We start from the raw sequence: 22958 nt of genomic DNA, 5'->3' as shown, positions 1-22958 counted from the left end.
AGCAAAGCAACATTGCAACTCGAATATTGCGAACATATTTCATCATCCCTAGGTGGATGTTGAACGGAATAATGATGAAATTTGGTTAGTATATAGGTCAAATTGAATAATCGAATGCTATTTTAAAGCATTCTAGAAGCTTTTTTCAAATAAAATAAAAATAAAATTTGAATAGAAAAATATATGATATTCTAAAATCATTGCCTGCCCATTGTGCAAAGCGACGGAAAAATCATTGCTTCTCGCTCATTTTATCAGACCTTCTCCATCTGCTTTACAGAGATTTTGTCGAGCAGCTTGTCGAGCTGCCCATCTCTTGCCCTTGTTCCAACACCTCGCCTAAAAACTCTAACCAGATGTCAGACCACACGCGAAAAAGAGATGGCACTAACGAGAGAGAGAGAGACTGAGGGACTTGACAAGCTGCTCAACAAAATTGCTGTAGGGCGGAAGGAGAAGGCTTGAAAAAAGGAACGAGAAGCAATGATTTATTCCATCGCTTGGCACAGTGTGAAACAGGTTACATCAAGAAAATCTAAACAGCATGCGATTTTTGCAAGCAAAATCGGAAAGTTACAGACCACGTGGACCAGGTATGATCATGTAAATATTTTGTAATGAAAGTTACCGCATACACTAACGAAATAATAAAAAAGAGTCACAGCAATCGAGGTACGTAGAAAGCTGTTTGATATGTTTGGTCATTAAGAAATAAAAGGTTGGCAATTCAACAACTCAAAACTTCCCAAAAGAGTATGTATTTCCCTTAATTTATCCCTTTTCTACCCGACAGCTGCTGTATTAACCGTCATCTGCGTAACCTTCTGTCAGTTGAGCAACGCGGCAGGATGGCAATGGCCCAGCCCGGCACGTTTATATTTCTTTTGACTTTGATATAAATATGTTGTGACCGAGAGAAATGTTATTTATATTTGGCAGAGCCCGATAAGTGTGCGTGTTTTCGTCGACGCCGGTTTTCCAGTGAGTATTTTTCACCACCCCCCTCACAGAGTGCAAAAGGTGCTAAAGTAAGAGTTTTAAGCGTGTTTAAAAGTGCTGTGTTCTTTCTGATTGGCCAATCCGGTTTGGTAAGGGGGGAAGGGAAAGGGTGCGGAATGGAGCGGCCAATCCAGTTCGCCGCTCGTTTCGCCCGTGAATACGTGGAATGATGCAAAGCTGGGGCAGTTTGTGATAAATATATTGTCACCCTCATTGGTGGGGTTTGCAACAGCGGTGTTGAGGACAGTTCCCAAAAACTTTCCCTCGGCAAGCGATGATTGGTACGTTGTGGAGCGCTACTTGGGCGTGCAAAAAAGGGTGGCAAAGAGGGTTGCACAACAACGACGACGTCCCGGCACGACTTTGAAATAACCTTCGGCTGGGGGGGGGGAGAACAATTTTCTCTTGGCGGAGATGCTACTCCCGAAGAATGCCGCGGGGGAGGGTGTTGGACAAGAAACACAGTTCTTCCCACACGAGTGAAAGTGTCGTTGCCCTCGCACCTTTGAAATGACCTTGAGGAACCGCGGGAGTGGCGGGAAGATGGACTCCACAGCCATCTTCCTCCTTTCCCGCTGATAACGATGGCCGCAGGTGCCACATTCCCACATCGGAACACACCTGTTTTTGTGAAGCTGTGGGCAAAGGGAATCAAACTCCATTCAAAGTGGTTCCCGTTTTGCTTTTTCGACCCAGAGCTAGTGTCTCTCTCATGTACACCCAATTGGTTCACCACTGCGCATGACGGTGAATGTTTTTTTTTCGGGTTCGACCCTTATCATGCAATAGCGGAGAACTGGACGACCACACCAACTCCTGTGTGGTCTCGCTGTTGTTGTTGTTGTTGTTGGTAGTGCTGGTTGCACATGCAACCGAAACCACATGCACTGTGACGAGCACTGTCATCGATCGGAATGCAATGGCGCACACGGTTTGATCACGATCGCGATCGATGGGGCCAAAAATAAGATCAAGTGCGCTCTTACTACATAGTTGTACAGTGAGGTGCACACGAACTTGGACTTTTCACTGTGCATAAACATACACAAAGCAAAGACCTAATTTGCAATGGCTTTTCGCGTGCAGGCGAACTTGATCTCTGTGTGCGACCATCGAGTCGAATTTTTCGGCCCGTTCGACCCTGCCCTGGCCTGCAGAATTTAATTTTGAAGGTCATTCGCGTGTCACCCGAAGTGGCCTCCTCCCTACACACACACTTGGGGCGTACATTAATTCGCTCATCCACTCCCCACGACCCCATCACACTCGCGCAACTGCGCACTCTGCGGTGCTGTGCTGTGCTGAGTGTTTCGAAAGTGATAAACCCTGCCCTATCGGAAGTAGTAATAATCAAGTGTACCTTGTATCTGGAGAGGGGCCACATGGCCGTATAGATTATCACGTGGAAATTGCACTTCCTTCCCCTCCTTGTGGCGTAGTAAAAACACGCGCCGAACGGTTGAACCCCGAGACCGAGACATACAACATCCTTGCCCCAGGGAGTAGCGGGGCCTGGTGCTTGATAAGATCGCTTTCATCCTTGGCACAAGTTCAAGGACGACTTTCACTTTTCCTTATGTTTACAATTGCTGCACGCGTTACGTAAGTGCGCTGTGACCGATGCGTGCGTGAAGATTTTCATTTCGTTTTTCCCTGCCCCTCTTGCTTTGTTGATGGCACTCGAGTGACGATCTGTCAGCTGATTATAGCGGGGACGATTTGTTTTCCCTTTTTGTGGTGAGCTCGTGCTGTGAACATGATCGAAAATAGCATTTTATTTTAGAAGAATTAATTTAGTACGCGAGGCGAGACATTGCCTTTTCACATCAATGAATGAATTCACTTTCAAGCTCAGTATACTACTACCCTGCTCAGTTGTTAGGAGTTCTATCAGTCATTTGTAAATAGCTTTGATGCTTTGTGAAATATATCATTAATTTGTTATTTAACGCTGTGAAATAATAAAAATCAATGCGCATTGCGCTGGCAAGCGAACACTCATACCAACAAGCGTCTCGTCCGTGTTGTGTCGTTCTCGTTGCCCCTGATAATGACCTCCGGGGTGACCTTTTGTAGACGGGCATGTTTCCTGGGTCCACAAAACAAGGCGCTTCACTTACTTAATTATCAGTCAAATGGTTTCCAGTTACGTGCGTTTGATGCGCACAGAGCGGAGGCTCGTCTGTATGACCATCAAGGGCCCTATTCCGAAGACAGTGATGATAATCCTATTCTCCCCTTCGTGAGTGTGTGATGTTGCCGTTGGCAACAAAACAAACGATTCTAAGCCCCGATCGACACGGTCCGCCTTATCATGCTTGTGGAGGGCACGCCAGTCGATAGTAAAAGCTGTCGATAGGAGGGGGGGGGGCACAATTATCTGAAGCAAAGAATCCGGCAGAAGGAAGAACGAACATGAGAAGCCAAGTCAACAATGACGAAATGATAGTCGCATGCAGCGTAATGTGTACCGAACGGAGTGTGTGGTTGGAATGAGAGAGTACAGGTGGCGCTTCATTCTGTCAGGTTGATGTCTTCGCTTAACGGGCGATAGCGCCATCTGCAGGAAATGATGCAATGATTAAAAAATTTACCCATAGAGGGCGCTTCTGCTTCGATACAAAGTTCACTTTCTCTCGTTCTAATATTTTGCATCGTCACTCTGTTTCGCTCTCTCCTTAGCACTCTTACCTGCAAACAAAGAGATACAATTTAAAACGTTCGTTAAAAACACACGTTAATTATTTATCACGCTTTGCCCATTGCAGCTTGAACACTACCGCCACCAAACTTACCTCAAGCATCATGACCACCTACTTCAACTACCCACCAAAGGAGATTCAGGAGGAGCTGGCCCGCATCGCCAAGCAGATTGTTGCCCCCGGTAAGGGTATTTTGGCCGCCGACGAGTCCACGGCCACCTGTGGCAAGCGTTTCGCTGTAAGTAGTGATGCAGTGCAAGGGTTCCCGCGGCGCAGTACTAATCCTTTGTTGGGGCTGTTTTTACCACTGTTATTTGCAGGATATCGGCGTTGAGAACAACGAAGACAACCGCCGCCAGTACCGCCAGCTGCTGTTCACCGCTGACCAGCGCCTGCAGGAACACATCTCCGGCGTGATCCTGTTCCACGAAACCCTCTACCAGAAGGGTGACGATGGCACTCCGCTGGCCAAGCTGCTGGCGAGCAAGGGCATTCTGGCCGGCATCAAGGTCGACAAGGGTGTCGTCGATCTGATGGGCTCGGAGGGCGAATGCACCACCCAGGGTAAGTTGGGAAGTAAAAAAAAGTGCCAATGTCAGGTGGGGTGGGATTCCCCTTGGACGAGACACGGTGCAACGTTTGTCCCTTGTTTGTCGTTTGTGGTAGTGATTATACGGCTTGCCACCAGACCAGAGTAAGATGCAGTTGTGCGCAGTGAGAAAGAGTTAATTAAGGCATCCTTTCCACTGTGTTGCGTCGCCGACCATGCCGTCCTCGCGGGCTGGTCCACGTGGCGAACGGACATAGTGGCATGTGCCCGGTCCGGGTGTAGTTGTATTTAATTAAGATGAATGGGTGGCAGTTTGTCGCAAGCCCACACTCGCCTGGAAGGAAGTTGTTTTGATAGTGACACACACACACACACACACACACACACCAACAAGCTCCTCGCGTCCTCATGGAGGGAGATTCTGTGTTGAAACAGCGGGCAAAACAAAACATCCACTAAGTGAGTAAATAAGAGAGTAGCCATCCCACTTCCGCCCTGCGCTAGTTTCCACTTGAGTGGAAAACGTGTAGGTGCGTTTAATGAAAGGAAGAAAAAGAAAAAACGCTAAAAAGACCGAGAAAACGTGCAAATGGAAGCGTCCTTTACCCCACCCTTACTTTACTGCGAACTGAGAATCCTTGTTTTTCCGGTTCGCTGACCATCGCGAAGGGTGTGTGCGCGCGCTAAATCAACAGTGCGCCCCAAAGGGGAAGGCAACTATCTGAAGAAGGAAACCTCCGGGCTTGATTTAGGTCAGGGTGTGTTGTGCAAGCAACTGGGCGGGTGCGTCGACTCCCACCAGAGACACGTTCCATCGGTCCCCGTTTTTCCGCTGGAGCGCAATTGCGCCAAGTGGAAGTGGAAATGGGTTAATTAAAGGGGAATTTCTTGATGCACTGCCCTGGTTGGTTGGTTGCGCGGTGAGCGGGAAAATTGCGTCTCAAGCGTCACCAATCGAGCAATGGATTGGTGTAACAGTTTTGTGAAGAAAAGTGGACCACACCGTGTCACGTTTGTTGCTTCGGTGAGGGGAAGTTAGGAGCTAAGGGCTTGAGGAGTTGCAAAGCAAGCTTGCTGAAGTTGTTTCTTGCCTGTTTCTTTCCCGTCTTTAACTGTTGCGCCGCTGCTGCTTACGACATGAATCCCCTTTATTTCCTTGAACCACTCGCAAAGAGTGAAGAGGTTTACTTTTCCTGCAAGTCCTGGAACTGGACAGACCGTAGAAAGGGACGAAATGCATCGCACGCGTTGAGAAAAAGGATTAAAACTGGATAGTGCAACTGTAGTAGACAGTGTACTCCAACTGGAGTGTTGGGCCAAATTTCAATTAAGAAGCGACGAGAGCCGCTCAGCTGCTGTTGATGGTGCGAACTGCCGGAACGCTTTACTGTAGCGAGGAAATTTGTACCTCTTTCGACTTATTTTATTTCCCCTCAAGTTTATTTACTCTGCCTCGCTCGCACAAACAATTAATCCCACTGGCGCAGGGCAGACCCGTTTGGCTAACTGGGTCAATGCAACACACTGATGGCAGTCCTCATTCGCTTCTGTGGAAATGAGGGTAGGATTTTTATGACAGTAAAATCTTCTCGCACTCTGTTTGTTGGGTGCATTTTTTATTGGGGTTTTTTTCTCAAGTCCCCCGAGGATGGTTTTTGCCGAGGGAAGCGTGTTGAAAGTCATCGTTTATTTTCGCGCAATCAAACGACGACAGACAGCTGGTTGAGTTCGAATGGGATGGATGAGCATTTTTATGTCCCTGAATTTCCACTCCGTACAGATTCTTCTTTTCATTTTCATTGGAGGAAATAAAAGCGATACACTTCTGCCTTCAGCGAGTGCCCATTGCAGAGGGCTGTTGTTTGCGAATGTGGTTGCATTGGACACGGAATCCTGCTAGTGGAGATGGCAAATCGGATTACTGTACAGAAAGCAGCAGTGGAAAGAATAGACCTCGAAATGGCCTTTGGAGCAAGGAAGAGTGCTTCCAAGATTGGTCCTTGCAGTCCAACTCGCTTACTCTTACTTATCGGATTATGTCACACTCACTGGTGGGGAACGGTTAAGTGCAGTAAAATGGAAACAAATTGAATTCGTTATCTTTTCCCAACCAACACGCGCACTAATCACTTCTTCGTTGCTTTGTTTCAACTCGGTTCCATTTGCAGGTCTGGACGATCTCGCGGCCCGTTGCGCCCAGTACAAGAAGGACGGTTGCGACTTCGCCAAGTGGCGTTGCGTGCTGAAGATCGGCAAGAACACGCCGAGCTACCAGTCCATCCTGGAGAACGCGAACGTGCTGGCCCGCTACGCCTCCATCTGCCAGTCGCAGCGCATCGTCCCGATCGTCGAGCCGGAGGTACAGATCTTTCCCACTAGATCCCCTTGTTAGATCTTTCCCACTAACGGATTCGATTCGGTTCCATTCTCCCAGATCCTCCCGGACGGTGATCACGATCTGGAGCGTTGCCAGAAGGTGACCGAAACGGTGCTGGCCGCCGTCTACAAGGCGCTGAACGACCATCACGTCTACCTGGAGGGTACGCTGCTGAAGCCGAACATGGTGACGGCCGGCCAGAGCTGCGCCAAGAAGCCGACCGCCCAGGAGATTGCGCTCGCCACCGTGACCGCACTGCGCCGCACCGTGCCGGCCGCCGTGCCCGGCGTCACCTTCCTGTCGGGCGGCCAGTCCGAGGAGGAGGCGTCCGTGAACCTGAGCGCCATCAACCAGGTGCCGCTGCTGAGACCGTGGGCCCTGACCTTCTCGTACGGTCGCGCCCTGCAGGCCTCGGTGCTGCGCGCCTGGGGCGGCAAGAAGGAGAACGTGAAGGCCGCCCAGGAGGAGCTGATCAAGCGCGCTAAGGTAAGCTTGGTGTTCGGGGTTTTTTTTCCCCATTATATACAATGGTACCATAATGGTGACGGGATAGCACGGGAAACAAACTGCATCGATGGTGATTGTATCGTCCCCAGGGGGGGTGGTTTGTCGTGAATGTCCTGTTATGTTTGTCCCCATCTCCCCCAAAAAGTGTTGTTTTCACGAGGGAATGGAACAGGTTTCCCAATTCCAAAAGGGTTCATCTTAACTGAGACAGGAACGGAAAGTGATTGCAACCGTAGAGCTATTAATTACTTATTGCCATGCACCGTGGGTTGGCAATTTCCCAAACCGTTTGGCAGTGTCCGGCGGTCCCGGTAACGGTAACGCGCAATCAATCAAATGGATGTTTGCATCGTACTTGTTGTTTATTTGTCGGAATGTTGGTTTGGTTTTGTGTGTATGTGTTACTCGCTCACCCACTCACCCATTTCCGCTTCACAGTCGGATCGATCGATAGGATCGCTTTCCCTGTCAATCGATGATATATATATTTCTGTAACAAACACCGTGCGATGGCGCTTTTTTGTTGTTGCTTCACGCGGGCTCATCATTTATTTACGACACGCCTCGGTTGATGTCATACGACGATGAGGTGCGCCCGCTCGCGACCACCTCAGCCCCGGACGTTGTCTGGGGTTTTGGTTGGCAGACGCCACTATCGATTTGCTTTCTATGGGTTTTCTCTCCCTGCCATTGCCGGCTGTTTTTTTGTATGTGGCGCATCGCAAGCGAATAAAAGCGTAGGGTGGCAGCGATTAGACGACGTCCCGTTTATTTCCCTTATGACGGCGGGGTGAGCTCGCTTGTCATAATTTATCCATCATTATACTCAACCACCCGGTCGACGTTGTGCTGGCAAAGGGAAAGGAAAAAAATGCAGTTTGCTGCATTTCTAGTCTAGCTTCGCCCCGCACTGTCGTCCGCAGCGAAGAGTGTAAGATCGCATAAAGAACAGTGTAGAATCTCCGTTTTAGAAAGGGAAGTAGTAGTAGTAGCCATCGTCTAGCAAATCGTCTTGGTCTGGTTTGGCATGCACATTTCCTCCCGCCCGTTTGTGGGAAAGAATCAACGCGCGCGTAGGCAAAAGGCGAATTAATCGACCCACGGCGCGCGCGCGGACCACTTTCGCAACATTCCGTTGAATGGCTTCACTTATTTCATTTTTAATGTCGCTTCAAATTGCCCATAATAAGCTTGCCGGCTGCTGGTGGCACCACCCACTGCCGTCTTCGTATGCTATGCGCAAAAGTAATGCATTCTTGCCACCCACTCACGGAAACGGGGTGACCTCATCGGGTGTTTCCGCCGGCTTCGTGCACCTGTACCGAAGCCTTGGAAGCTGCCAGCATTGCTACTAAACCCACGGGAAAGCGAAGCCCCCGTACCCTTGAACCTGTGCGCTGTGTCCTGCATATAGCGTTGTCCAACAGCACACTTTGGTGGTCAAGTTCAATAGCCCTTTGCCGAAAAGTCAGTGCCAATCAACGACCCCGTGTCGCTCGCTCGGACAAATGATAGTTTGCGCCAAAGAAAGCTAGGACAACTTTCAATCGGGACTGCCGGATGGCTGTGACATAATATGGACATGTGCCTGATGTCATGCCGCCGCGGTGAAGTTCAATGGCACAGCCACACTTAATAGTGCCGTCACGACGAATTGTGCCATTGTGTGGTTGCTGGTTGGCTGGTGGTGGTCATTGTTCGGCGGTCTCACGTTACCTGACTCGCGGCCGATCGCGGTTGTGGAGCAATGCAGTCATCATCATCATCATCATCATCGCTATTTAGTGGTGCTCGTCATCTGGGGCACCTACGAAACGTCCTTCCTAATACGAAGCACGGGTCGGTGGCGACCTTCGCCTTCGTTGGATATCGTACACATACGCAAGCACACACCCGTCTGCGTACACGTACGGCGGCTCGGTCCGCTCTGCCGCTTGCCAATCAGCTTAAGAATGTGGACTGTGGTGGTCGAGGTTGCCGTCGGCGGTTGCTGTGGAGGCGTTTTGATGTGGTCTGATTTATCGGCAGCCGGGTGGAATCGGCATGACAGTGGAATAGGGACAGCATCAGGCAGCTTTAGATGGTGATCACAAACCGCGACCCAAACGGTTGGGAGCGAAATCATGTTGTTTGTGTTGCTGTTTCTGCATGCGCTTTCTGTTTTTTGTGCTCTTAACCCTTCTGTATCGCTCTGTGTGATCGGTTAACTAACACTAACACTAACACCGTAGCTGCTTCTGCACTTTATACTTACTCACTTACACTGTACAACAATGATACACTTTTTCTAATTGAAACAAAACCCCCAAAAACTGCACCTTGCCCTTCGCAAAACCCATCTTCACAGGCAAACGGATTGGCTGCACAGGCAAAGTATGTCCCCGGTTCGATTCCCTCGTACGCCGCAAACGCTAGCTTGTTCGTGAAGTCCCACGCTTACTAGAGAGGGAGAGAAAAGAAGGCCTACCCCTCTCTCTTGCTGCGTATGCTCACCCGACCCAGTTCTCGCCCGACACCCCACGCGACCGAGAAGCATGGATGGCACGCGCAGCAACACTCCGACAACCGCGCGGACACTCAACGGATAAGCTAGCTTTAGTGAAAACGATCATCGGCATTCCAGCAAATGAGAGAGAGAGAGAGAGGGAGCGTAGAGATTGGAGAGAGAACGAGGGACTCAATATTTGAAGCGAACCGTGCAGGACACTTTTGTCGTCTCAAACACACACAAACACTATCGGTGGATCCTTACGTCGGGAGGATTCAATTCTTCGTCAATTCGTTTTTTACACATATCACCAAAAAAACAAAACACACACAGGACACGTACATAAACACTTAGATGGAGTTGTTGAATGGTTTTCTTTTTAACGTTGTGTTTTATATTGATATGAGTCTCGTTTGTTAATTTGTACATTTAAAAAACGCAACAAAACTGTTACTTTTTTAACTGTTTCCCCTCCCTAAAAGTGTGTTTAACGTTTTCTAGTAATACAGTATCCGTTTAAATAGTACGTAACAGTACACGCCTCAATTGTTCCTAATCATATGTGTCGATGTGTTAACATTATAGTATGTGGTATGTTTTTAATCAGTGGGCCTGCGGACACACCCACCCTGCGGGGAGTACAAGGGGGATTTGGAGGTTTTGGGTTGTAATCAATTACAACCGGCAAAACAACGCAACCGATTGATTTCAAACCCCTGATCCCTCATCCAGTACCGTGCAGGGTGTGTGTGTGTGCCAGCCATCTCGCGTAGCGTCGCGGGGGACACCCTCCATGCTGGGCGTGATGTTATATTAAACGTAAAAGTAAATAAATTGGATCCCGCAAATAATAAAAGCAAACCAATAAATTCGAACACAACACCACGCGCCCGGCACAGCAGGGAAGAGGGGATAGTCCTCGAGCGAGCTGCTGCAGCCCGTTCAAAGTCACTAAGCAAACGGAAAGAAGAAGAATAAGAAGAAGAAGACCGTGTAGCCATTGGAAAGTAAAAGTGTTGATGAAATAAATTCGTTTGCCTGAAGAGAACCGCCTCGTAGACCGCAACGAAAACGCACGGCATGCGCGCTCGGTTGCGGCGAGCGGATGCATGGAATTTGCTTTATTTTGTTTTCTTTCCTTTTCTTCTAGCTGCTTTTCTGTGTTTGTTTACTGCTTTTTTTTAGTTTGTAAGTTTTACTAGGGAGAGAGTATTTCACTATTTGTTTTTTTAAATCATGCAATCGATGTTACCAATATTATGATAAATCGATAGGGAAAGGAATCCTAACGATAGACATATGATAAAACCGTCAAATTGCTCCAGTTGTTTAGGTGGGCTCAACTTTAGAGAGTAATATTTTTCTAATTAAGATATAGTTTCGAACTGTTTGAACTGCAAATATGATCTCATACCTTTCAAACAAAGTTTTCAATCTCAACTGTTAAGGCGGTAAACAGTTATGTGCTCGGGACCGCTTATTCCGCTTATAATGCTTTCGGAAGACGTATAATAAGTGTCGATTTTATAAATGAGTAATGTTGACTAGATTTGATATCTTAAGTGCTACATTAGTACACACAATTCATGCAAAAAGCTGGCATTTATATTCCTTTCTAATGATTTTTTGTTATTTTGGAGCAATTTATTTGCATTTGACAACTGATGAGTCAAACGAGGACAGTTTCTCAAAGAGATATTTAAAATTGGGAAACTGTCTAACATAGAATCCTCATAAGTCTTGGATTTTTTTACTCGGGAGCAGAGTTAACAAACAAGGTTATTGTGTTCGTGGTATTGTGTAAGCTATCAGCACAACTCGAATACCTACTTGAGGCAGATATCCCGTTTTAAGGTCAAAATTTCCACAAAACATGGTTAATTTTGGTTAGTGATAGTGATTTTATCTACTAATTTTATTATTTTGTAGAATCCTTCCAGGCATCTAATATGATTTTATTTGACTATTATCAAATTTAGTGAAAAGCTTCCAAAACTGTTCTATTTTGTGGACAAAATGAGTAAGCATAGGGCCTCCAGAACAGACTTGCACGAATAGAAGCACGTTTCTACTGCAAATCTCTACTACACCTACCACACTAACAACAATGATCCAAATGCTGCTAGAATTAATCCATTTTTTCTTCAGCATCTACAGTAGCCCCCGTTTGAGTGTAAATAATATCTCCCCTATTTATTATGACTGTTGCCGTTTAGCATAAACCGCTCTTCAGATTATCTCCCTTCACCACTGGCGTGTAAATAGATTCGCATCAAATTCCATTCAAGAAGTTTAAAACGATCGGCACCCCGCACCGGACCGGGAAGGGAACCGAGGAGTGGAGCTAAAAATGAAAGTGCTTCTCGGTTGATTGTTATAAATTGGCAGCAAACCGCGCTGCCGTGTGGCCCATCCAACCCAGCCTGTCTCACACAGTATACAATGGCTTTCTAATTGTAACGCTGGAGAAATATTTACATTTCACCGCCGTAGACGTCGAAGGAAGGCAGGAAAAAAGGCACCATTCCATTTTGCCTGTGTTAGGAACCGGGCCCGTCTTAATGTGATTGTGGCCTACCTGTCGGTGGTGGTGCTCGAACCACGAACCGAAAGTGATGATCGTTAGCAATGATGGCAATTAATTTATAAACCGCGCGTCGCGTTTACTGGCTCGCGGTGTATGTTTACCATCGCCATACCTCCTGCTCTCGCCCTCCATAATAGACGACCGACAAGTGGATTGAGTGATGGGTGGGCGGGCAATCAAAAGTGTCTCCAAAAGTGTGGACTCTCCTCCCCACTGTCAAGACGGCAGAGCCTGCGATAATTCAATGTACGTCGGTAATGGTGACGATGATAATGGTGAAGACGACGACGATGATGATGATGACAAACGATAACACAGCGTGTTAGGGAGGAAGTACACAGCACAAGGGATGTATTTTTGTGCCTCATGCCTGCCGCAAAGAGAAAGAATGTTTTTTTTCTGTCTGTGTGTGGGTAGAACCCTGTAAGGACAACGGATGAAGTGTGTTCAACACGGTAACAACAAGAGCCGGGCGCTCCAATCCTTCCCCAATTCCCAGTATTGCAAGTGGTGTAGCAAGTTGTTTCAACATTATTTCGGAAGCAGCTGTACAACCACCCTACGGGGGTTAAGGTTTTCCTTTGCCCGGAGTAAGGCTTTTCTTTAGCAAACGATGTTACAGTAACACTGTCGCAACCCAGCTCCGGGATATGTTGTGAGCTTCGGCTCGTTTGCTTCCTATTTTTGGGTGTGGAAATGGTACACAGACACCAGCCGAGAACGACCGACCGACCAACCAACCGCTCATTAATCATCGCCGTTCTTGGGCCACCGGTAGTTCTTGTTATGGTAAGACACTCTCGGAGTGAGCAGTGGGAAAAGCTAACTTTTCCAAAACCCCCCCAAAACATGCCAGGGCGGCAGCCCGCACTAATTAAACCACATCGTTTGTTCCGACGCCGCCTTGGCACACCGGGTCTCCGCTGTGTGCGGTTAGATATTCCTTTTTGGGGGTGCTGGGAAACCGTTTGGCAACAGTTCCGTTCTCGGTAACGGTTCTCCATTCTCGGTCTCGGTTCGAAGCGAGCGAGCTACTAAATATTAGATTTATTTAAAGGTGGGGTAAAAACCGACACAACGTGTTTCGATAGCTTCTGTTGTCTTGTGTCAAGTTCAAGGCCAGCGTGGTTGTAGCCATTAAAAATCCATACTACACCGCCTCCCCTGCTGGAATGGGTACGAGTTTGAAGTTTACATTACCATTACCACAATATAGAGCGAAGGCGGCCGGATACAAATCCAAATGCTCGCAAACGAATGCTATACAGTGTATACTTCGGTAGTAGTAGAAGGTCATTAGCTTTGTTCCCGCGCAAGCTCCCCGCAGGTTCTCGGATGCATTTGTTACCGGGGCTGTGTTTTCGGCACCGTAAAGGAATGTGTGTGTTCGTGTTTTATTAGCAGTAATTAAGCAATTTAAGTGAATCGATCAATCGATCAATCGATGGGCGGGTGAAGGACGGATTCCGAGAAACCGCACCGTCCTGTACTACCCACATACACTTTTACTTGGAATCGTTTTGGTGTTTTTGGGGGCAGCTCAGGACATTAATATTGTTTGGCGCCCGGGGATGAGCCAACCATCCGTCAGGGCGCCCTCATGTGGTGTTGTTTTGTTGCAAGGGTTTAAGAAAATTAGTGGAAAAACAGGCTGCTGGCTTTGTGGAATTGATATTTTTTAAGTGTTTTTTTGCTTTGTTTGATGTTGATGGAAAGGAAGCTTATCAATCACACACCCGCTTCCTAACCATTTCTTGGTTTTATTTTGCGTATGAATTAAAGGGTTTTAAAAGAACCAATCTCAGACATGTGCGTCAATGAGGTAACGTTTTTTGGCTTAAAACAAGCAAGCACAGTTTCCCTATGTATTAATGTCACACAGTGGCGCCAATATATTTCAAGGTCCCCTGTATCTGGAACGTTTCGAGATGCGTTCTAGGTTTGGATTTGGAGTTCTGGAGTTGTTGTTTAACTCTTTCCAATGTTTAACCATTGTGATGCAAATTAAAGACCGCATATTAGTGTAGCTCTAATATACATTTACATGTGTCAAATCGTGATCAATCCCTCCTCTTTGAACCATTTATAGAAGCTCTTCGGTCTTGTTCGGAATGTTCATAAATCATGCCCACACCCGGGCATGGCGGGCGAGAATAGTAGAACCAAAAATCAGATACACATATTCACACTGCTCGATTTCAATTAGTCCGCAGACACGTCCCCGTACCCCCGGGTGTACTAGTAATTGACATGAAGCTGGTCCTGATCCCATCGCAAAGCTATTAGCGTTCGTCTTTGAGGTTGTAATTGAATGCAAATTGAACAGTGAGCGTGCTTCCCCGAGTGGCCGAGAATCCAATAAATGGGGTTGCACTCGATACCCTGAAGCCCATACCCTCCCCGGCGAGGGAATCTCAACGAGGGAATTGTGAAATGAAAGTGACTCTTTGTTTGGAGTACAGTGCGCTCCACAATCGTTCTTTGCAGCAATCATACCACAAGAACGCTGAAATGCGAAATGACACCGTTCGAATCCGTTGTTTTGTGTCGGTTGGTGTAGCTAGAGCACCTCCCGCGGCGGTCACTTCCGGTTCGTGCCGGTCCAGAGTAGACAGTAAACAGTACTCCGTTCGCGATCTTGATCTGGAAAGGACAGCATTACTGCAACTGAGGTGGACGTTTGAATATTCATTAATCCTGTCCCTGTCCATCATTCGGGGGGGGGGGGGGCAGATGCCGATCATTAGTGGGCGTAGCTTGTCGTTCCTTGACGGACGACGGTGTGAGACATCCTGTTCCGTTTTGTCGCAATGGCTGCACAGGGGTTTGGTAGACGGAAGGCAGACAAGGCCAGCTAGTAGGTAGCATCAGGATAAAATGAACAATGATGAAACGAATTACGACAGGAATTAATTTAACCAGCGATGTGTAAAAGTGGAGATAAATCTGCTTTATTCTTCTTTCCCGGTAGTGCTGAAAGGATACCCAGAAGCTGGTGGTGGAACAGGGAAGGGTAGAAAAAATGGGCTCAAAACTCAACAGGAACGCAAAGGGTTTAATGGGAACGTTCTGTAGCCACGGAGCTCGCTTATCAGTAACAATGCAAATTAGGGCACGCCTCGGTGAGCAGCCCATTGTTTCCTGCGCTCAGTGAACAATAATAACAGATAAAGCTGCTCACTTTAATGCTATTAAGCGCGATCGGATAGTATATAATTTAAACGCAATAAAACTCCAAACCAATTGCACGTAAAGAACACGGGGTTGTCGGTTTGGGTTAAAATGCTTCTTGCACACCTAGCTTTGCTACCTACCAACACTTAAACACCTCCGAGCGCCGAAGAGCTATGCAAATGAGGCGCACAAATTCAATCATCTCAACACCACACGGTAGCAGCAGCCTTTGGCGGTACCAAATCGGGCATGGGTACGCAGCGACATCCGCTTTACGGCGCGCTCGCAACCTGACCCGACCCGGTTTGGAGCGGAACAGAGAGGCTTCCCAAACAGAGGAACACGATAAACATATCAAATTTCGTGACAGATTTATCACCTGGTTTCTGAAGTGTGTTTGTCGCACAGTTGGGGTGCGTGTAATAGGGTCTGATCGGCTTAGGGCGCCTTATCGAGCGACTTGGGCGGCTATTAGTAACTTCCCAATGGTTCGAGGGTGTTGTGTGGCCTTGCTCATCGATGCTCATCATAATCAAATGTTTGTGGTTTTCGTATCTTCTCGACGACGGCGATGGAATTTGGACCCATTTTGTCAGTCATGAGATCAGTCTCACTAATCAGTCTGTGGTTTGAGGCGTCTTCTTCCAAAGAACCGGAAGGCCCCGCTAGTAAATGTGGCAGGGAGCGGCTGTGGTTTGACAGTGGTGTTCGATGTTGTTTGGGGGCCATACGTGGTGCGCAGCCAGTGTCATGATCACCTGTGCTCGCGCAGCTTGTGATCAGCTCGATGTGATAATGTTGCACTGAAAAACACGAACAACAAGCACAGAATTCACCTGGTTGCTGTGTTTTTATCCTTTTTTTTATTTCATCCCAAATTTTAATTTATAATTGTTAGTTTAAAATACACACAAAAACATGCATAAAAAAGAGCCTAGATTTGTTGTAAACGGTATATAGTTAATGCATGTGACAGAACGTTCGGCAGATACCACTATTAATAGCAAACATACCATGCTACGGACATATTGAACGTATCGTATAATGTTACAAATAAAGTTTAAATCCAAACAAAAAAGACAAAATGGCATGAACGTTGAGTTACTGAACGCTACATCCGAAAGGTATTAATGTGCTTCTCCTTAAAAAGTGTTACAATTGCATTTAAATAGAAAATTCCATTACAGAATTGCAGCACGGGATAACGCAACAATAACTTCTGCTCTGCTGTACGCCGCGCTTGCGTTCATTTTAATCCATTTTCAATACCATCGATCTGCACCGGTATGCCCAGGGTTTGCGTTCATTGAGAGAAAAATTAAATATTAATTCCACCTCCTGTAAGGATTCAAGTAGCATACGGGTTTGCGGAGAACTGTAATTGAGAGAACAAGTGCGAATGGAATTAATCGTTGAATTGGTACATACATCCGACACATTTCCATTCCTTTTGTTTTGCCGACAACCAATGTAATGAAATGGACAAAAGGCAACCGAAACTGAAGCTGACAACGTCACCAGGTGATGTTTTTGAGCAAAAAGGTAGAACGTAATACTCCCTGCTCCCTACGCATCATCGCAACAGCACACTCAGTACAAATTCTGCGTGTCTGCATTTCCCTTCACAGAGCGTTTTCCTGTGAACGATCAATCAACTCGCATCGCTCCGTTTTATTTTCTCCCTTACTGTCTGCCTCAACTTTCACCCTTTCTCACATGCGAAGAGTGATGAAGGATATGCGAGCTCGCGCAAAACAAATGTGTTTGTGCTGCCAAACAAATTGTACGTCGTCCCGTCAGACGCACCGCCGTCAACAGTAATCGTACGGCATCAGTTACGTCTGGTGACCTTTCGCACAATAATCGCGGCTGTTTCTTCCGACATTCTGCAAAAGGTGCAAACCAACCGATAAGGGCTGACTGTTGACTTTACCGTGTACTTGTTGTGACGGCTTTTTGACTTTCGTTTTGCCCCGGTAGAACGTATTTTTACGGGTAAAATGGCACTTGCTGATGGAAGAGTGATAAATTAACAACAATTTGTTGTAACGATCGGCGCATATTCAATAGCCACCTTTCGACGAAGTTGAGAAGAGCCGTGGATGAGAAAAAAGATCCTTTTTGGAGTGCAAGCCGCGTTTTCAATCATTAGTAAGTGAAAAGTTTGAATCCGTTCGCTTCCCTCAAACATTTTCCAATTACAAAACAATTGCAATTGCGAATGGTCTCATTGCAGAAACTCATTTCCAAGACAAATGGTGAGACGAAGGTCGTTATGGTGTTAAATTATTAATTCAATGACCTCCCCCACTCACACACACACACACACACACACACACACACACACACCATAGCCGGTGGTTCAGATTCGTAGCAAGCTTTCTTTCTCGCACTCTCTCCTTCCTTCTCTGTACAGTAGAACCGAACGAACCACCCGCCAAGGTGTGTACAGGGGCGGCCATCAAAGCCGACCTTCGGGTGGGACGACACACCGGGGAAATTCGCACCGCCTCGTCGGACATGACGAAGTTCACATTTGAATGATGGATGAGGTTAGGTCTGGGTTGTAGCGCGCACGGACGGCACCTACTGTCATGGAGGCAGAGGACCTGCGCGGAGGTCAGAAAATGTTTATTTTAATAGGGATGGAAAGGGACGGAAAAAGAGCCAAGAACGAAAAGTTCCACGAGGAAGTTTTTTGGATTCTTGGATTTGTTTTTCGCGAAAAGTTACAATGTAATGACAGGTTGCAGTCCTTATAATAGCAAATTCAGAAGAATTTTTTTATTTTAGAGAAGAATTTGATTCATAAAACCATAAAATACGAATGATTTCCGACAAAAAATATCATTTTAATACCTTAAATACATTGCTTTTTAGTGGGGAATTGCATAACTTAAGGATGAAACAAATTCCTCCTGAAAGTATGCAATAAGCATACAAAAAAACCATTACCTTGCTATTATCTGAGTAAAACATCCTAGAACGTCACTAGAAGACTTATTTTAAATGTTTTTTTACTACCGCCTCTTTAAAAAAAACCATTTCAAATTGCAAATAACTCTGCAACACTGCTACGGTACGACGGTACGAGTGCTAGATCATGCTGGACGGTAGCTGTAGGCTTTCTTCAAAGGCCGGTTCCGGGCAAACCGTGTGATACATGTTACGTTGAACTCGCTGGCCGGTGCGGAGAAACACATTCCCACAGGTATTCCATTCCATCACATTCAACTCGACCAGTTTCATCGACCTGTTTTGAAGTCGGGCGATAGCCTGGACTAGACTGGACTCCCGCTCGGGAATGATGAATATTTTGCACTTTTATTTTCTCCAAACCCTTGCAAATGGAAGTGTTGTGTGCTGTGGGGAGGTAATGGATCGATTTGAAATTGAAACTATTTTTACTCCCGCCCGGAATGTGCATCAACACAAATAGCAATTGCATCCTCTTGTCGCCTTCGCACCCGGTCGCAATCAACGCCGCACGCAAACGAATGCCTTTACATTGGAAGCGAATCATAGTTATCTAATTCGAAAATTTGCTATTCCTTTACACACACACACATATACGCCAGCTCAGTAGCCGGTATTTGCATACTACAGCACAGCCCCTAAGGGTGGGCATGCGATTGCTTGGTACGTTGCAAATGCTTCGTCCCTTCCGGCTTCGATCGTGTGCACTCGTGTGCGGTGTAAATATTATTTTCTATGCACCGGAAACGCTGCACAGGAATGTTCCCTCTCCACATCCATTGGCATGCTGGCTTGCGATGTGTTGATGCGATGAGTCAGACGAAGCAGAAGAGGAAAGGCCGGCGCAAGAAGAGCAAAACATAAAATGCAATCACTTGGTGGGTTTTCGAATGCTGGACAAGATTTACGAAGAGCGCGTCACCGCGAATCGGATCGGCAAATCGGTACACCATCGGTGTGTGGTGGTGATGATCTGTTTATGGTTACGAATTGAATTGGTTTTGTGGTTAGGGGTGTTTTTTCTCGTTTTTTGTAATAAGATTTTGTGCTACCGTGGGAGAGAAATGAATGAAATGGAAGATTGTTTCCTTTTTTTAAATACATTTCTTCATTCATTCCTGGAAGAGATTATTTAAATCGATTGAGGATTGTTGCAAGCAATCAATGCTGGTTTTGGTACCAATATTTATTCTATGATTTACTTAATTGATGTGGACAAAGTAATGGATACAAATATTAAACGATGCATTAAAAAACTATTTCTACTGTTGTTTGTCAATTTTAACTGCTTCAACAGAGATGATTAAAATAAAAAAAATGGTCCAAAATCTCACAATTATTAGACATTTTAGGTTAGGAAACATTACATTGCTGATAGGCTTCAGCTACAATACCATGTGATGACCTGAAGTCTTCAATCGGATAACTCTTAACGGTTCTTTAGCAGCAAATATTTAGAGTTTGAGCAGCATTTTAGTGATTGTAATAATAGTGATTGTGTCCTGTCTGAGTGTCCTGTGTCCTTCCTGGATAATTAAAACCTGCCATCGTCAATAATCCTTCCCACACGCATGCAGCTCTAGTAACAGGTGATACAAAATTGGTACCTAGGTGCCCGAATTAATTCATATAAATATCCTTTACCACCATCGTAAATTCTCACCTACCATATAACCTTTCCCTTTCTATTGCACCATAAATTACTCCATTCTATGTGTGTATCGGTGGTGTTACTTTTAGCAAAGCCAACAGCATAGAAAGACAGAAAAAAACTGCATTCATTACAGCATCAGCAATCCACATACGATTCAGCAACAAATGATTGCGCAACCACGACGCAGCGCTACCAGCGGGGTCCGTTGCTGCGTTTGGCTGTGTTTGTGAAAAGGTCAGACCCGGCATGTGAAACATCCTCTCCTCTCGTTGTGGTGGCAGAGGTATGGCGTTATGTTAATGCTACTCCATCGTTTTTTTTTTGGGGGGAAGCTCGATCCTCACTTGCGTTCTTCTCGCTGACGGTTTTTGCGTAACGAAGTAGACCTCTTCGTTATGGTGCAATCGAATGTGGGAAAGGTCCATTACGTTCATCACGGAAAAAAGAAGACCGACTCGGACCGGCACAGACATGCTGAGCATGCTGGATGATAAATTGGACTGGGCAGCATAACGAATCAGCGGCATAATGTGAATTAAAAGGGAGATAGTTACAATCATAATTTTATTTCTCCGTACTGGTTCACCCACTCATCTGGTGAATGGCGGTGAGCTTTTGTTGCAGTAGCTTAAAGGCTTTAACGATCCTTCCGCACACTCACACACACGATTCGCTTGATTAGCTGCGTAGTATAGGTTTGAGAATGCTGTCAAAACCATTTCTCGAAATTCCACAGTGTGTGTAGCATGCGAGCGTCACACACTCATCATTAGTATTCCACTGGGGCAGTTTGTTCCGGTTTCTCTGATGCGTATGTCACAGATGCCGAATACCGCCTAGAATATGTAGCGTGAAAAGTGGACACAACAAAATGGATACTTTTGGGCAGGGTAGGAATTTTTCAATTCAAACTTCTCCCCCCTTTGGACAATTTGATGCCATTTGTTTGTGGCGCAGGGCAAACATTCCTCACACCCTTTGAGTGGGTTGATGATTCGTTTGGGGGGAGCAAAACAAAAATAAGGACTCCAAATCCAATCACACATGGTAGCGCGAAGGGTTAGAGGAAACGCACCCGACGGGTCATCAAAGCTTTGATTGTCCATTTCCCAGCATGGGCTGGCCGGGCATGGAACAATCTTTATTGTCAAATCACGAGATTGATCGTGTATGGGATTTTGCACTGCTTTTCTTCTGTTTGCTCACCACCACAATTCCCACCGACCGGGCATTCGACAGTAAAGGGTTCGATTTTGATTTCGCAACATGAAAATTGATCCCTTTTTCGCCCCGGGTTGCCATTTGCTGTGCACAAGAGCCAAAAGGCACAGCTTAACTGCGCACGAAACAAACAAGCAAATGGTACTCTCTCGTACGGTTGGGAGTCAGATTTGTATGTGTGTGTGTCTGTTCATATGGTCGTGTGTATTTCAAGCAGCTGCTTACGAGCAGCTGAAGTGGAAACAAATTGACGCTTGCCTTCTTGGTATCCTTTGATGTAGTGGCATTATACGCGCGCGTGTGTGTGTGTTTGTGTGACACGGCAGGAAAAAGAACAGGCAGAGGAGGAATGGTTGTAATTGCATTACCCATTTGTAACATGACACCGATTTTATCACGCTCACGTCGTCATCACGCTCGTTTGATGCTCCCGAAAAGAGGGTTGAACATGGGGGTGCATGTATACGTGCGCGTGAATATGGTGGCGGGAAGCTAATAAAGCTACATTATGAGCATTATGCATTATACATTTCGAATACGAATTTCGGATTCCAACACCCTTCCAACACACGCCGGCTCACTGGTACGGGTTGTAATAAATTGTAGCAAACGAACTGAAGCGGCGAACGATGTGAACGTATGTGTTTGGGTGTGTGCTCTGCAAACAGAACCGCTTTAAAAAGCAATTTTCACTAAAGCTTCCAATAATCATCTACCGTCGCACAAAGTGGTTCAAACAGCATTGAAAACAAGAGCACTTCCCATCGCTTTTGTGTTTAATTTCCTCCCCAAACGGGGCCGTAAAACTTAGCGCAAACCGTTTACCGAGTAATCAGGCCTCCAGCCCGTACCCTCCAGTTACGATTGTTACATTAAAGTTTAACTACGAAAGTTTCATTTTTACGCTGTAAAACTTTCTCCCCATTTCCTGCACGATTTTCTCCCTTCTCTTTCACTACAGGAAAAAAGAAACGCACGAAAGGTCATGGAGACGCCTGGTAGAGAGGATGAGGAATGTTCCAGTGCGCATGGAACGGAAACAATTGAAGGGCAGACACATTTCAACTTTCGCCGTTGTATGTATCTGGAAGTTCTGGCATACTAGGCAGTTGGCTGTATGCATTTTTTGTTTCGTTCGGTATAGTGTAGCGTTCGTTGCGGTTGAGATTATTATGAATTTTCAAGGAGGCGCCTGGTGGTTTGTACTTTGTGCAGGTTTATGCTTGTGCGATTTCACGTTCACTGGCACTGAGGCAGCGGTATGTGACATTCTATGCTTTTTTTTCTTAGTTGAATCAATTGCCTTTGAGCAAGGACATTGCGGTTAGGTTCGTTTCAGCCAAAGCGCAAACAAGCGCTTCTCGAAGGGAAAGCCACGCGAGAATATAGCATTCCAACGATTGGAAATTGAATTATTTATGTATTTTCTTGAAGGAGCTTTATGTGGATATTGAACTGTTTAACATTTCATTATTATACTTAAATCATAATTGCGTTAGTAATCAACCAAAAAAGCATGACACATGGTAACGCAATTGAAACTATGGACATTAATGAAATGAATTATAGCTACATGACGATCTACTTCCTCTTAAAAACCAACCAAACTAGCGTATTGCGTAGCGTAGTACGTAGTTTTCCACGAAGAAACATTCATTAAATTGCTTCCACTGAATCGATACTGCATTTGTCAGAACCGGCACGATCAACTAACCATTGTCCC

General features: G+C 46.1%; 1 protein-coding gene across 1 annotated transcript; it reads left to right on the top strand.

Moving 5' to 3' along the window:
* The first annotated feature begins 849 nt into the window (after positions 1-849).
* LOC120906875 (fructose-bisphosphate aldolase) lies at positions 850-10671 on the top strand. Its single transcript, XM_040318996.1, has 6 exons — positions 850-981; positions 3768-3939; positions 4022-4265; positions 6420-6610; positions 6686-7114; positions 9483-10671. Exons 2-6 carry the CDS (start codon positions 3805-3807, stop codon positions 9576-9578), a joined length of 1095 nt encoding a protein of 364 aa, XP_040174930.1. The 5' UTR covers positions 850-981; positions 3768-3804; the 3' UTR covers positions 9579-10671.
* Positions 10672-22958: the final 12287 nt, after the last annotated feature.

Source organism: Anopheles arabiensis, chromosome 2 (genome assembly GCF_016920715.1).
Source record: "Anopheles arabiensis isolate DONGOLA chromosome 2, AaraD3, whole genome shotgun sequence".
Classification (NCBI taxonomy): domain Eukaryota; kingdom Metazoa; phylum Arthropoda; class Insecta; order Diptera; family Culicidae; genus Anopheles; species Anopheles arabiensis.
This window is presented reverse-complemented; position numbering and strand designations above follow the sequence as displayed.

Excerpts from the sequence above, each read along its gene's own strand:
- LOC120906875 (XM_040318996.1), top strand. The coding sequence starts at position 3,805 with ATGACCACCTACTTCAACTACCCACCAAAGGAGATTCAGGAGGAGCTG. Across the intron at positions 6,611-6,685 it reads TCCCGATCGTCGAGCCGGAG|ATCCTCCCGGACGGTGATCA; the intron begins GTACAGATCTTT and ends CCATTCTCCCAG. Across the intron at positions 7,115-9,482 it reads AGCTGATCAAGCGCGCTAAG|GCAAACGGATTGGCTGCACA; the intron begins GTAAGCTTGGTG and ends CCATCTTCACAG.